Source organism: Anser cygnoides, chromosome Z (genome assembly GCF_040182565.1).
Source record: "Anser cygnoides isolate HZ-2024a breed goose chromosome Z, Taihu_goose_T2T_genome, whole genome shotgun sequence".
Classification (NCBI taxonomy): Eukaryota; Metazoa; Chordata; class Aves; order Anseriformes; family Anatidae; genus Anser; species Anser cygnoides.
This window is the reverse complement of record NC_089912.1, coordinates 42323769-42335147: the sequence shown is the minus strand read 5'-3', so window position 1 is coordinate 42335147 and position 11379 is coordinate 42323769. Positions and strand designations below refer to the sequence as shown.

The 11379-nt window shown below is 38.9% G+C and overlaps 1 protein-coding gene across 4 annotated transcripts in view; it reads right to left on the bottom strand.

Annotated features, from left to right (window-relative positions):
• Window positions 1-665: 665 nt before the first annotated feature.
• GOLM1 (golgi membrane protein 1) overlaps window positions 666-11379 on the bottom strand; it is a 33191-nt gene continuing 22477 nt past the window's right edge. For all 4 annotated transcript variants that reach the window (XM_066988432.1, XM_066988434.1, XM_066988435.1 and 1 more), the window contains 4 exons: window positions 7689-7815; window positions 6154-6441; window positions 3789-3899; window positions 666-3482 (listed from right to left, as the gene is read on the bottom strand). In XM_066988432.1, the coding sequence (XP_066844533.1) occupies window positions 3415-3482; window positions 3789-3899; window positions 6154-6441; window positions 7689-7815 (594 nt within the window). In that variant the 3' untranslated portion in view covers window positions 666-3414. The remainder of the gene's footprint in view (window positions 3483-3788; window positions 3900-6153; window positions 6442-7688; window positions 7816-11379) is intronic.

The window sequence follows — 11379 nt, the reverse complement described above, 5'->3', positions numbered from 1 at the left end:
AAGAGAACAGGAATGTTAAAAAGCTGACTTGCTTTCTGATGAACCATACTGCTGCGAAATGAGGCAGTGATGAGCTTTTACCTCCCTCTTGACTATGTTTCTTATAACATACCTTTGTATCATGGGGTAATACCACTTCAATGGCATCACATAAGCAACAGCACTGGTAAGCTATAACAGGAAAACAGGAACGAACCTCTGAAGTAGAACAACTCTTTTGTCTGGCAGCAATTTGCAGCTTCCTGGAATGAGGAACTCTCAAGAAGTAGTTTCTCATTTCTCTGGTAAGGAGGTTGCATACTGTTGTACATGTTTGCTTATGTGGATTCATATACTTGAATGTTTCTATATCACTGCCAGAGGAATGAAAATCCTGGAAAATACAGTTGTAAAGATCGTAAACTGGTAGTAGTGCAGGACATGAAGAATTCATCTACCTTTTGCTGCTGCCTTGTAAGCAATCATAAAAATATTTCTTGTCTTCAAAATCTTTAACTCCATGACGGCAGCTCAAGGGACGGCCTTTTATATTTTTCCAAAGGAAGCAGGAGGTATGAGAGTACAAGTTCTACATCGTAGCACATTCACAGAACTCTAAAAAAATGCTCACCTATCCCATTTTCATTAACATTAGAATTGAATCAACAGTACAGAACAAAATAGCGCACAGTAGAGAAGATTATTTTTATTTTAAAATGATTATCTAAAATGGATCAGGCTTTGCTTTTAAAAAACATCAAGGACAAGTGTTAATTTAACCCCAAGAAGACTAGTCAAGAAACTTTCCCTCCCTCATGCAAGTAAAAGTTTTAGTGATTAAACACTATGTAAACCACAGTTTGCAGTGAATCTCGTTTGTTCAAATAAAAGTCAGTCCTTGGACTTTAAAGTTCGGTACAGTAGACATAAAGGTCCCTTGTCCATTAGAAACCTACCACCCTATTTACATTCGTGTAGCACTTAAAGTTATTAAGACTATATTCCATTACGGTTCTGAATATTGCTTTTACACAGGCTTTCAGACCCCTACTGTCAGAGTTACACCAGTTGTGATTTGCACAGAGGAGGTTGTGTTTAAGGGGAGGACACCATTTAGCTGGCTAGCAAGGAGCCTTGTCAGATTTTAGGTACTGTACAGAAGTACAGTGAGCAGTTTCCTTATACGAGGGTAGCCAAACACTGGAACAGGCCCTGGCTGATGCCCTGCGCCTGTCGGTGTTCAAGAGGCATTTAGACAATTTTCTTATTGATAGGCTATAACATTTTATTAGCCCCCAAGAGGTCAGGCAGTTGGACTTGATATTTGTAGTTCTGTTTTAAGTGAACTATTCTAATTCTAAAAGAATTATCTGGCAATATATTAATAACATAAAGGATTTTTTGTTTGGCATTTTACCAGTTTCAAGTTAAAGCCATTCATTCAACTTGAATACAGCATTTCATTGCACATTTCATACAGTTAAATGTACGCTCTTTAATAATCACTATTATATTCCTGATTAACTTCATCTCAGCTATATAAGTTTACAGATCCAAGTCCTAAAATAATGCCCATTTTACTCTGAACACATGTAAACATTTTGATGTCAAAACATAACATGGTTTGCAAAAAAAAAAAAATAAAGCAAAAGAACCAGCATAACAGAAACATCCCAAGTTTCCCAGCATTTGTCATTCAAAGATGCTCATTACCTCCTTTTCTCACTGCTTACAAACATTTCTCTGTTATTACTTACTATAGTAGCCCAGCCCAGTAAAATCTGACTTAAATGGTGAAAAAGTAACAAAGAACTCAGTAATGGACAATTAGTGATTCTCTTAAAAGAATTCATTACATTTGGCAAGTCTGCAAGTGATCTGTTTGCGGATTTGGGTGTAATAGGCGCTGTCTGACTTGAGCGCTGCCTTCTTTTGACAACCCCTACTCTTTTCATTCACAAAAGAACCAACCCTCTACTTGCACATTTAGACGCCTTAACGTACAGGAGCTGTAGCACAGTACACTTAAGAATGACACACCGTGGAGGCTGTAATATGAAGCACATTGAGAGAAAGCCACAACAAGTCTTTATATTTTTCAATGAAGTTGCTGTTTGGGAAGTTGGTCGTGTCTGTCGTCTGGTCACACTGGTCGGTTCGCCTTCACAAACTTCCAAACGTGGGTGTCGGTCTTAAGGACAGACACAATCTTCAAAACCGCTGACTGCACACAATGCAGGTAAGACTGAAGTTAAAGGTTGTTTCAGTGGCAGCAACGGGTAGTTGTAGGCTATCCGAAGTGAACTAGTTTTTGGTTTACGTTCAGAAAGATGCAGAAAAGACAAAGACTACAGAACATTAACAACATGATAAATTGTGTGTAACGCACGACTTCACAACAACTACAGCTTCATCTGTGAGAGAAGGTGAAATGTCTGGAAAATGCATAGTCTGTTTTGCTGCCTTCACAAGTCCAGCAGAGATTATTCACTTTTTTGAACAGCTGAATCTGCTGTTTTATAAGGCAAGCATTTGCCTTTCTACTCTTCAGAAGAAGATGGTGGCTAGATAAAGGGTAGATGTGGCACAACATTTCAGGAGGGCTCTCTCATCAAAAGGTCAGGAGTCTGTCTGACTGAATTCTGTGGAAGTTAGTGGTAATTGAACCATACCGTACTTCTGATTCTGTGAACAGGTGTTCAGCAAGGCTTTCAGGAAACTTTCCTGCTAATCTCTTAAGAAGATACTATTATCAGAATCTACTTTAAACTTAAAGCTAAGAACACAACCAAGACAGTGATTGCTTTCTAGTACAGATCATGTAAGCTAGGAGTTTCATTTATGAGACCAAGAAAACTATATCATACTGCACAATATCTAGGAACTACAATTATGCTGAGTCTACCTACACTGCAATAAAATGGTGTCAGAACTGGCATAAGGGCAGACTGCAGCATGCATGGGCCATTTTTCATCTTTTCACGTTTTGTCAAGGCAAGTTAGCTTACCCTCCCCTTTTAAACCTAGGTTGGAGATTTCTCTGCTGCATTGATTAGGGGAAAAAAATCTGTCCTTGCCCAAGGACTCTTTCCCATCTACCACCCAATCCATGCACGCTGTGATTGTAGTATGACTGTACAAGTGATCTGACTTCAAAGTTACTACAGTTATTGCTTGCTGGTCTCAATTTTATAATCAGTAGGAAGGAAAGAGTCATTGCAGAGGTCAAGCTGCTTTAAAAAAAAAGCCTTGAAAGATTTAATGATTTTTTTTTCACCACTGGAACAGTACTAACATTTCGCAACAAAATATTACTTCATTTGGGCCCTTATCGAAGTCTTGAGAAGATAATCAGACATTCTTAAATCACTTTGCTCTCATCCTTGCTGCATTTATAGGAAGAGGTGACTAAGTTGCATCATCAACTTCCTTTGTTCACAACCTCTCTCGCTTTTCAATTTGGTCATATAAGTGGTTCTTCATATTTTCTTCAGCGTTTTGAACTAATTAGGAAAAAAAAAAAGACACAGAAATCTCTTTAAGGCTCAGAAGCAATAGGTCTTCATCTAGAAAATTCTGAAAGGACTGTTAGTACTCCATGGCAGAGTAAAGTTACAGATACTTCCCCTCCCCAACACACATTAAAAAATAGTTTCAGTAATGCTACATAGAAAATAGGTCACACTCAAAATTAGGGAAAGCTCAGAGAACAGAGAAAAAAATAGCTGTATCTGCTACAGGATAACATGCAAAACATCATGGTAACATTTTCAGCTTGAATTAAAACATTCTTTTTTTTTCCTATTTACCATTTGCAATGCCTGCAAGTGCTGCTTGCTTGTCCCTTTCTGATTCAGCTTCATTCTCATCTACATTGTAGTCAACGTTCTTGTCCTTCAATGCTTCCTGTGCCTGGTTGTCTGGAAAAATGTTACACTGAATGAGTTCTATGCTGCACAAGATACAGTTACTGTAAGTATCTAGCACAAAATTTATTTTGCTGTTGAATTAATTGCTGTTTAAAGAGTATGTTTTAATATTATTTTTCCTTTTGAATGGAAAACCTTTGCTGTAAATCTTGTATAACGAGCAAGGTAACAATCTTTTGGGATTTGGAATAAAATTCAGTAATGCATTCAGATGGACAAAGAAAAAGCATTACGCAATTTCAGAACACATTACATGACAGCCAAAGAAACAGTGAAACCTGAAGATGATACTGAAAACCTGATGGAGTTGCTTTTAAATGTATTAGCACCACTGCTAAAACATACCTCAGATTCCCCCCTTCTTGTTTTGGCTTGTCCACCAATTAGAAAGCTCTGAATTCAGCATAAAAAGAGTACTTTACTATGTGCTAACTTGACACAAAAGTGGTTTTCTGTAAAAGATTTTCTTCACTCTGTCATGAATCATCCTGCTCGATACAACTTGTATGTAGTAAAATTTGCTCAAGATGAAGATTTCTTACTACAGATTGCTCAGAAGTAAATTACTTCTGACTGCTGAAGTCCTACCTTTATTTTTTGGTTTGCCAGCCATAAAAGACATAGTGGCATAGAGGTATAACCATACCCCAGTTAAGAAAAGAAGAAGAGTCTCTAGTTCTCAAGGAGAAAGAAAAGCCAAAATATCTAAACAGCAACTGATTTAGAAACAGGCTTGAAAGCTTTTAGCTTTATACTGTCCATGTTCAGACCAAAACACCTACAGTAATAGGCCTAAAGGTCTCCAGGTTTTAAAAGAAGCTTTAAATGACAGACAGGATGCTTGGGGAACGTAAAAGAAATCCATTTCTACTTGATGATCCTTTGGCTGCAAGGAACCTACACCATAAGGTATGGTATTTTTGCTTGGCAATCAAGCCTGAAGAATACTGTGCTGGTCTTTCTCTCACAGAAACTCTGACCTTTCACAGGCCGCACCACAGAGTTTTTCTTGCACTAATTTCTGGATGATTTTTGTACCTGATTGTTCTGTTACTTCAGTTAAAATGCAAAGAGCTAACATGTATAGTCACATCTCTTTGGAGAACTGCCTGCTCTGGCCAGCATCTTTTTGATGCAGTTGGAAAAACACTACTTCTGCAATGCAGATGAGATTATTTATCCCTGCCAAGTCCGCTGTGGTAACATCATAACATAATGCTTTATATGAATGCATTCACTGGGTTGAAAAGCATAGACAGCATTTCCCGTGGTCCATCAGGCTGCTTGTTTACTCTCTGAGCTACGGATTCAATACTGCATCGTACAAGGAAGGGTGAAGGATTTCCACATTCAGAAGAGGTCACAGTGAGGTCCTTAGGATAGATACTCCAGGTAGAAAGACAGATACACAAGACAGGCTGGGATGAGCTCAGGAGAAGCAAGGAACTGAGCCTGCATGAATGCTGTAAGCTTCAACTGCATCAGAAAATACTGCTTTGTTCTGTGAAAAAGTGCTGATAACCATAAAAAGTGCTGATCATCCTAGGAGCACCATGCTGCGTGCACGAATTGAAGTCTACCTAAGACTGAGTTCCTCAAGACAGGGGGATGTCTAGATCCTGGCCAGGTTTTGACAAGACATCAGTATCTCAGCACTGTGGAGACACTGGTTCACAGTCACACGTGGTGGATGCCAAAAAATGTCACCTCTGCTGACAACCTTTTGCAGACGCATGATAATAAACTTCAGATACCTGAAGTCTCAGGTGAACTTTCACTCATGCTAACATATTTTCAAACAGGGGTCGCTAGCGTTTACACATCAACATTATAAGATGACTATGTGCGAAACATTAATATGCAGTATCTCTACTCATCAATGCTTTGGATGGGCAATATGTCTCATCCTTTTCAAAAGCATTGTATTTTTACACAGCCTCAATACCAAGAGGTTTCCGGGACTAACGTCCCCAAATGCTGTGTACAGACAATGGAGAGACAGAGGGAAAGGCTGGGACGGCGGTGCGAAAGAAACCAGCCTGGTAGCTCCTGTTGCACGAACAGAAGCCTGCATCTTCACCCACTGACATTAGAAGCATGCTGGGGATTAACTAACCTTTTACCTCTCACGCTAACCTTTATGAAACCTTATACTACGTCCAGTCAGCTGCCATCACTGTTTCAGAAATCACGCTCTATTACACACTTATATTCCTTTACTTGCAACACACAACACGCTACCAACCAGCCTTTCCAGGGGATGATGCACCCTGCTTAGCATCATAATTTAGGAGCTGCTCCCTCTCCACCTCCTCATTGGCAACCTGCTCTGTGGCCGGCTGTAATGCATCTTGCCCAGCTACGTGTTTTTCATCTTCAGCCGGGTTCAGTTCTTTCTCTGACTCAGGGGGCATCTCCTTATGACCTGCGACAGCCTTGACTGAACCCTGTGGGTGTTTCAGTTCACCAGAAAGTTTCTCCTCTTCTGCTTTAGGGTCCTGTTTTCTGATGGCAGCTAGGCCACTTATTCTTTCTGTAAACAATAAAAATGATTGAGTAAAAAAATATCTTTCAGTGGCAGCACAAGTTAAAAACCTTTAATAAATGCTGCTTTGTTTTTTACATTCAATTCTTGTTTTTCTCTCAGTCATACCAGATCCAAAGAGAAAGACAGAAGACAACCCATGTTTTTCAGACTGGGGACAGCTAAAAGGTGAGACTTGTAAAGTCTAGTGGCATTGTCTACTGTCAACATATTCACATTGCTACCTACTTAGAATGCTCACATGTGGAGTTAAAAAAAGTTTGGCAGGTGAAATAGAGCAGTTTAAATAAAAATTGCAATTTGCTATGCAACATCAGGTTTCTGTGTGTTGCATTTTCGTTATTGGCAATAAAACAGATCAGGTGTGCAAAAGCATCTCAGGACAAAGCAGTTACATGGGCAGGTTTTCAGCTAAACGAAGGCTGTTCTTAAAGCCTTCACAGAGGAAGTGGAGGTAGGCTACTGCTTTCAGCAGACATTACCACATCACTTTTCCTGTGTATTTGTATTTTTAACTAAAAAACACCAGGACAAAATTTACCCAAATAAGTTATATGGAGATGTTGTCTTGAATTGCTCTAAAATTACTCCCAGGATTGTAATTTAAGATAGCATGAAAGAATAATTAAATAGGAAATTGGATTTCTCACACACAGTTCTCTGTGAGACTGATGCACAAGGCACATCCATTCGAATTAATAGTTTTTGAGAGTTTAATGCCATAAGCAACCACTAGGTTATCTAATCTGATCTCCTGCATATCATTTCCATTACTTGCATTTTGCTCATTGACAACACATGGAAAGCACAGGCATGCATTTGTTTAAAGCCTAACTTTCAGCCATTCTGTACAGAAGAGCAGCAGCCTAGATATATCAAACTTACTAAAACTCGCAAATTTAAAACATGCTTAAAAATCTTTGCATCCAAAAGCAAGGTATTTTCTCACCAGTACGTGAGTGATATGACCATGATAGAATGGTAACTGTTTTTATTTTCCTTTACATGCAACACGTCAATTTCAATATAACTGAACTAGTAGAAATGATAGTAATAAAAATACTTGAACAGATACTAATTATACCCTCCTACAGCTAAAGGAAAATTGATTATAATTCAGCCTACCAGTGTCACTTTTCCATCTTAATCATGTATACAAAAATATTTTCAAGTGTTCCATTAAATTACAAACTTTCTCACTCAAATTCCTAAGATACCAGTGATTTCTATCTCACCTTGAGCCTGCAGAGGGTCTGTCTTCTTTACCGTAAGTTCTTCTTTTGGTACATCGTTATCTTTCGGCTGTTCTGAGTCAGTCTGCTTGAACTCAGATTGCTTCAAGGCTTGCAGCTGACTATCAGCCTATAAAGTGAATATACACAGACAGACATTGGTCTTAACATCTGTTCCTGGACTTGGAAGCTAAAATTAGGTCAGAATCCATTCAATTTTCAGTAGAGATAAAAAAAAAATGTAAACACTCAATTTTTTCTACTGTTGATGGAATTACGATCTTGATTATGCAGTGATGTTTCTATATAAAGAGCATATAACACATCACAAGAACTTAAGATACCATTAATTTAATTAAAGCTGAGATTACTGTTTTTGGCTAATGTTTCACCAGAAACACTACCTGTTACGCCGTGAGGGCCACAGACCTGTAGTGCTGCACCTTTCTCCGCTGTTGCCCTGCTACCACATCAGGGCCAGCAGAGCAGTAAGAACAGACAGCATTAGCTACTGCTAGTACAGGGACAGGTAAACCGAGTTCGTGCATAATCAGAGTTCAGTTAATCAAGGCTGTACAGAACGGGACTAAAATTATGTTGAATGCAGGCTTCAGAGAAGAAAAAAACAAAACAAAACGTACAAATCAACCAAGTAGACAACAGTATCTATTTAACTGGATGAAACTCACTTAAGGAAGAGTTTTGAATTAAGGATTATCGACTGCTGGTACTAGACTGGTCTCAGAGCCTGACCCATATGATCTGCTTTAAGATTAATGGCTAAGTTGTACACTGTCTTGAAGATATTCCAACTCAAGAGTCAAAATTTTCTGTGCTGCTTTTACTCATATTAGCATTTAACTGGCCAAGAGCTATGTCAATTCAGTTCACACAAACATGGGCGTGAAATATGTCCGGAGGCCATGTTGCACTATTCCAGCATAAAAAAAAAAAAGTCCGTAATGAAACTGTTTGTCTTACATATTTATCTTTTTAAAGATCCAGAGAGCGCAAGTGTACAGACATTTAGGGACAAACATTTTTATACCTGACTACGCAAATGAGTAAGAAACCCCATGGTGTGGAAAGTCATACAGCAGACAAAAAGCTTCCTGTTACAACTGTTGATGAACTGCAGCTACCTATTGTTCTAAGCATGCCAATAAAATACCAGGTTGACAAGTCTTCCTATGGTCATTTGGAAAACATCTGCAGAAAGAAGTGTTTAAATAATCAAGATACTGAAGTTGCAGAGGATTTGTAGGACATGATTACTTGGCTATTTTGAAAATGTTTAAGCTCAGTCGAGGCCAGGCAGAACTAAAGACCTTGTTGGGTCAACACCATAAAGTCCAACATCAACAACAAATAATCTAACACTAACTCTTATGAAAGCTCGAGAAGCAATTATTACCACAGAAGATTTGGTAAGTTTACTGCAATAGAACCCTATCTTCCTCCTAGTCATTAAAACCTAAAAATGCTGTATTTAAACAAGCTTCTTTTTTATACATAACTAAGCGTCTCCACCAGACACTGAACAAAAATCTATTTTCCACTTTAGGCTGGGGCACAAATAATTCCATAAAAATATGAAGCCTGAACTTAACAGCTGCAATTCAGCTCTTAATTAGACACAGAGCCCATAATTTACATTACCTTAAATATCTAACTCTGTAATTTTTAATGATAGTGTTGAATAAAAGAAGTGTGTATGCTGAAAAAATTTAAGTTGAAGCAGTTGGCCTTCTTGCTAAAAAAAATAATAATTTAAACACGTAAGAGAGAAATTAATACAGACACTATATATATATATCCCTCAACCAAGGAGTATACATCAGTCCTCAAAAGACAGAGCTGTAAAGAGTAGCTCTGTATTTATTAACAAACCAATAGAGAAAATTCCATCATCTTTCTCTGATTTATTTTAACCCTGACCTTTCCATTACATAAGCATGTACATCTTGCAAACTCTGCATGAAAAAAAGGAAACCACAGTAGCTCAGCCAATGTGATCTGTAAAAAAACGGAATTATTCCAGCTAAAAGCTCCAGTTAAAAACATTCATGGCAATACATAACTCATCCTCTGTACAAGAAAAAGTTGCAATCCTTGAGCAAACAAACTACTGCGAAAGTTACAGCTTGACATAAAAGGCACTATCACAGACACTAGGGAACACAAGGAAACAGAATTTATTTTGGCTGCGGCTGTATCAGTGGTTATCTCAGCTGGGACCAACCCATCTGTAGATTGGAAGGAGGACTGGTAAACTGCTGCCTGCTTTGAGCAATGACTGCCTTCAGCTATGGGACTTGCTGAAGGAGGCTGTAAGTGTGTTGCAGAGGGGCTTCAGCCGAGCTTCCCAGGTACCAGGCTGGAACTTTTAAACAAACCACATCCAGCACAAGCAATGTTAATGAAACTCTGCTGCAAGGCAACACTGGAAATTGAGTTGATCACCTCTTTGGTATGCTCTTCCCCACATCAACTTCCCAAACGGTTTGTATTTTCCATCTTTCAATCAAATAAGATGTATTTGCTGTACAAGGTTTCCCTAGCCATGTCCGAATGATGGGTTTGTTATTTACTCACTTACCTGGCACTGTTCATAAAAATTACCGGTTAGACAAACAAGAAATTTCACTTTCTTCTAAAGGGATAAATGGCTAGCATTTACTATCTCTAATGCTTCGTTCTTTTTGCAGTTCTCTCAAATAACACAGGTTCCCAGGATAAAAGGTCACAGCTTCAGCAGTTCTCTATTCTCCCTTTTTACATAAAGAGTTTGAGGAGAATAGAACAGAGACTGGAACCATTATCTGAACGCCGGGGGTCAATGGGAAGATGTTTCAGCCATTCTCCCAATCATTTCTAGCTATTTGCAAAACCCAAATTCAGCTCTCAATGCTTTACCCTTTCCACTTACTAAATCACCAAATTGTTTCTCCAAGTGGCCTTTTCCTAGGCAAGGACTAAAAGGCAGAAACTACCTAAACTCCCTTGCCTTTGCAATGAGTTGGCCACTCATATATGGTAAAAAGGCCCAATTGCAGCCACATGTAACATCTGCCACAGGTGCTTGCAGTCTTGATGAAAGGGTACATCCAAATAAATTGTTGTACATCCAAACAAATTAGCTGCCTTTTCACCCAGAAGTTTCACTACCTGTTTCCAGGGTTGTTCGTAGCAAGCTGTCCCTGATCTAACCCCACTTCACTGAAGAAGCAGCAGTAATTCACATGCTAAGACAACATGACCATCTCAGATTTCTATTTTCTCGGCATTTTTCCCACCCTCCACACCTCAGGAGGAAAGACTGGGTGGGCACACAGCCACCCCCTTTGGCAACCCTGCACTGTTCCACTGATACTGCTCAAAGTACATACAGCAACGCTTTTCGTGCCTTTTTTGATTCAGAATAACCAAAAGCAAACAGCTAAAACATTTCATCTCCCCCTCATTCCCATTGCAAAAGTCTGAAATCTGTGTTCACGTGGAAAATCATGGCACTTTATACCTACTGATGAACCTCAAAGTCTCTAGTGAAGACCTATGGACTACAGTATCATATTCGAGGCTTGCTGGTACTCTGAAGTGATTCACAGTACATTTATCCTCATCATGTATCCTCATCCAACTTCAACACACAAAGCTTTGTAAAGTCCTTTAACAAAGTCAAAAGGACCAAAGC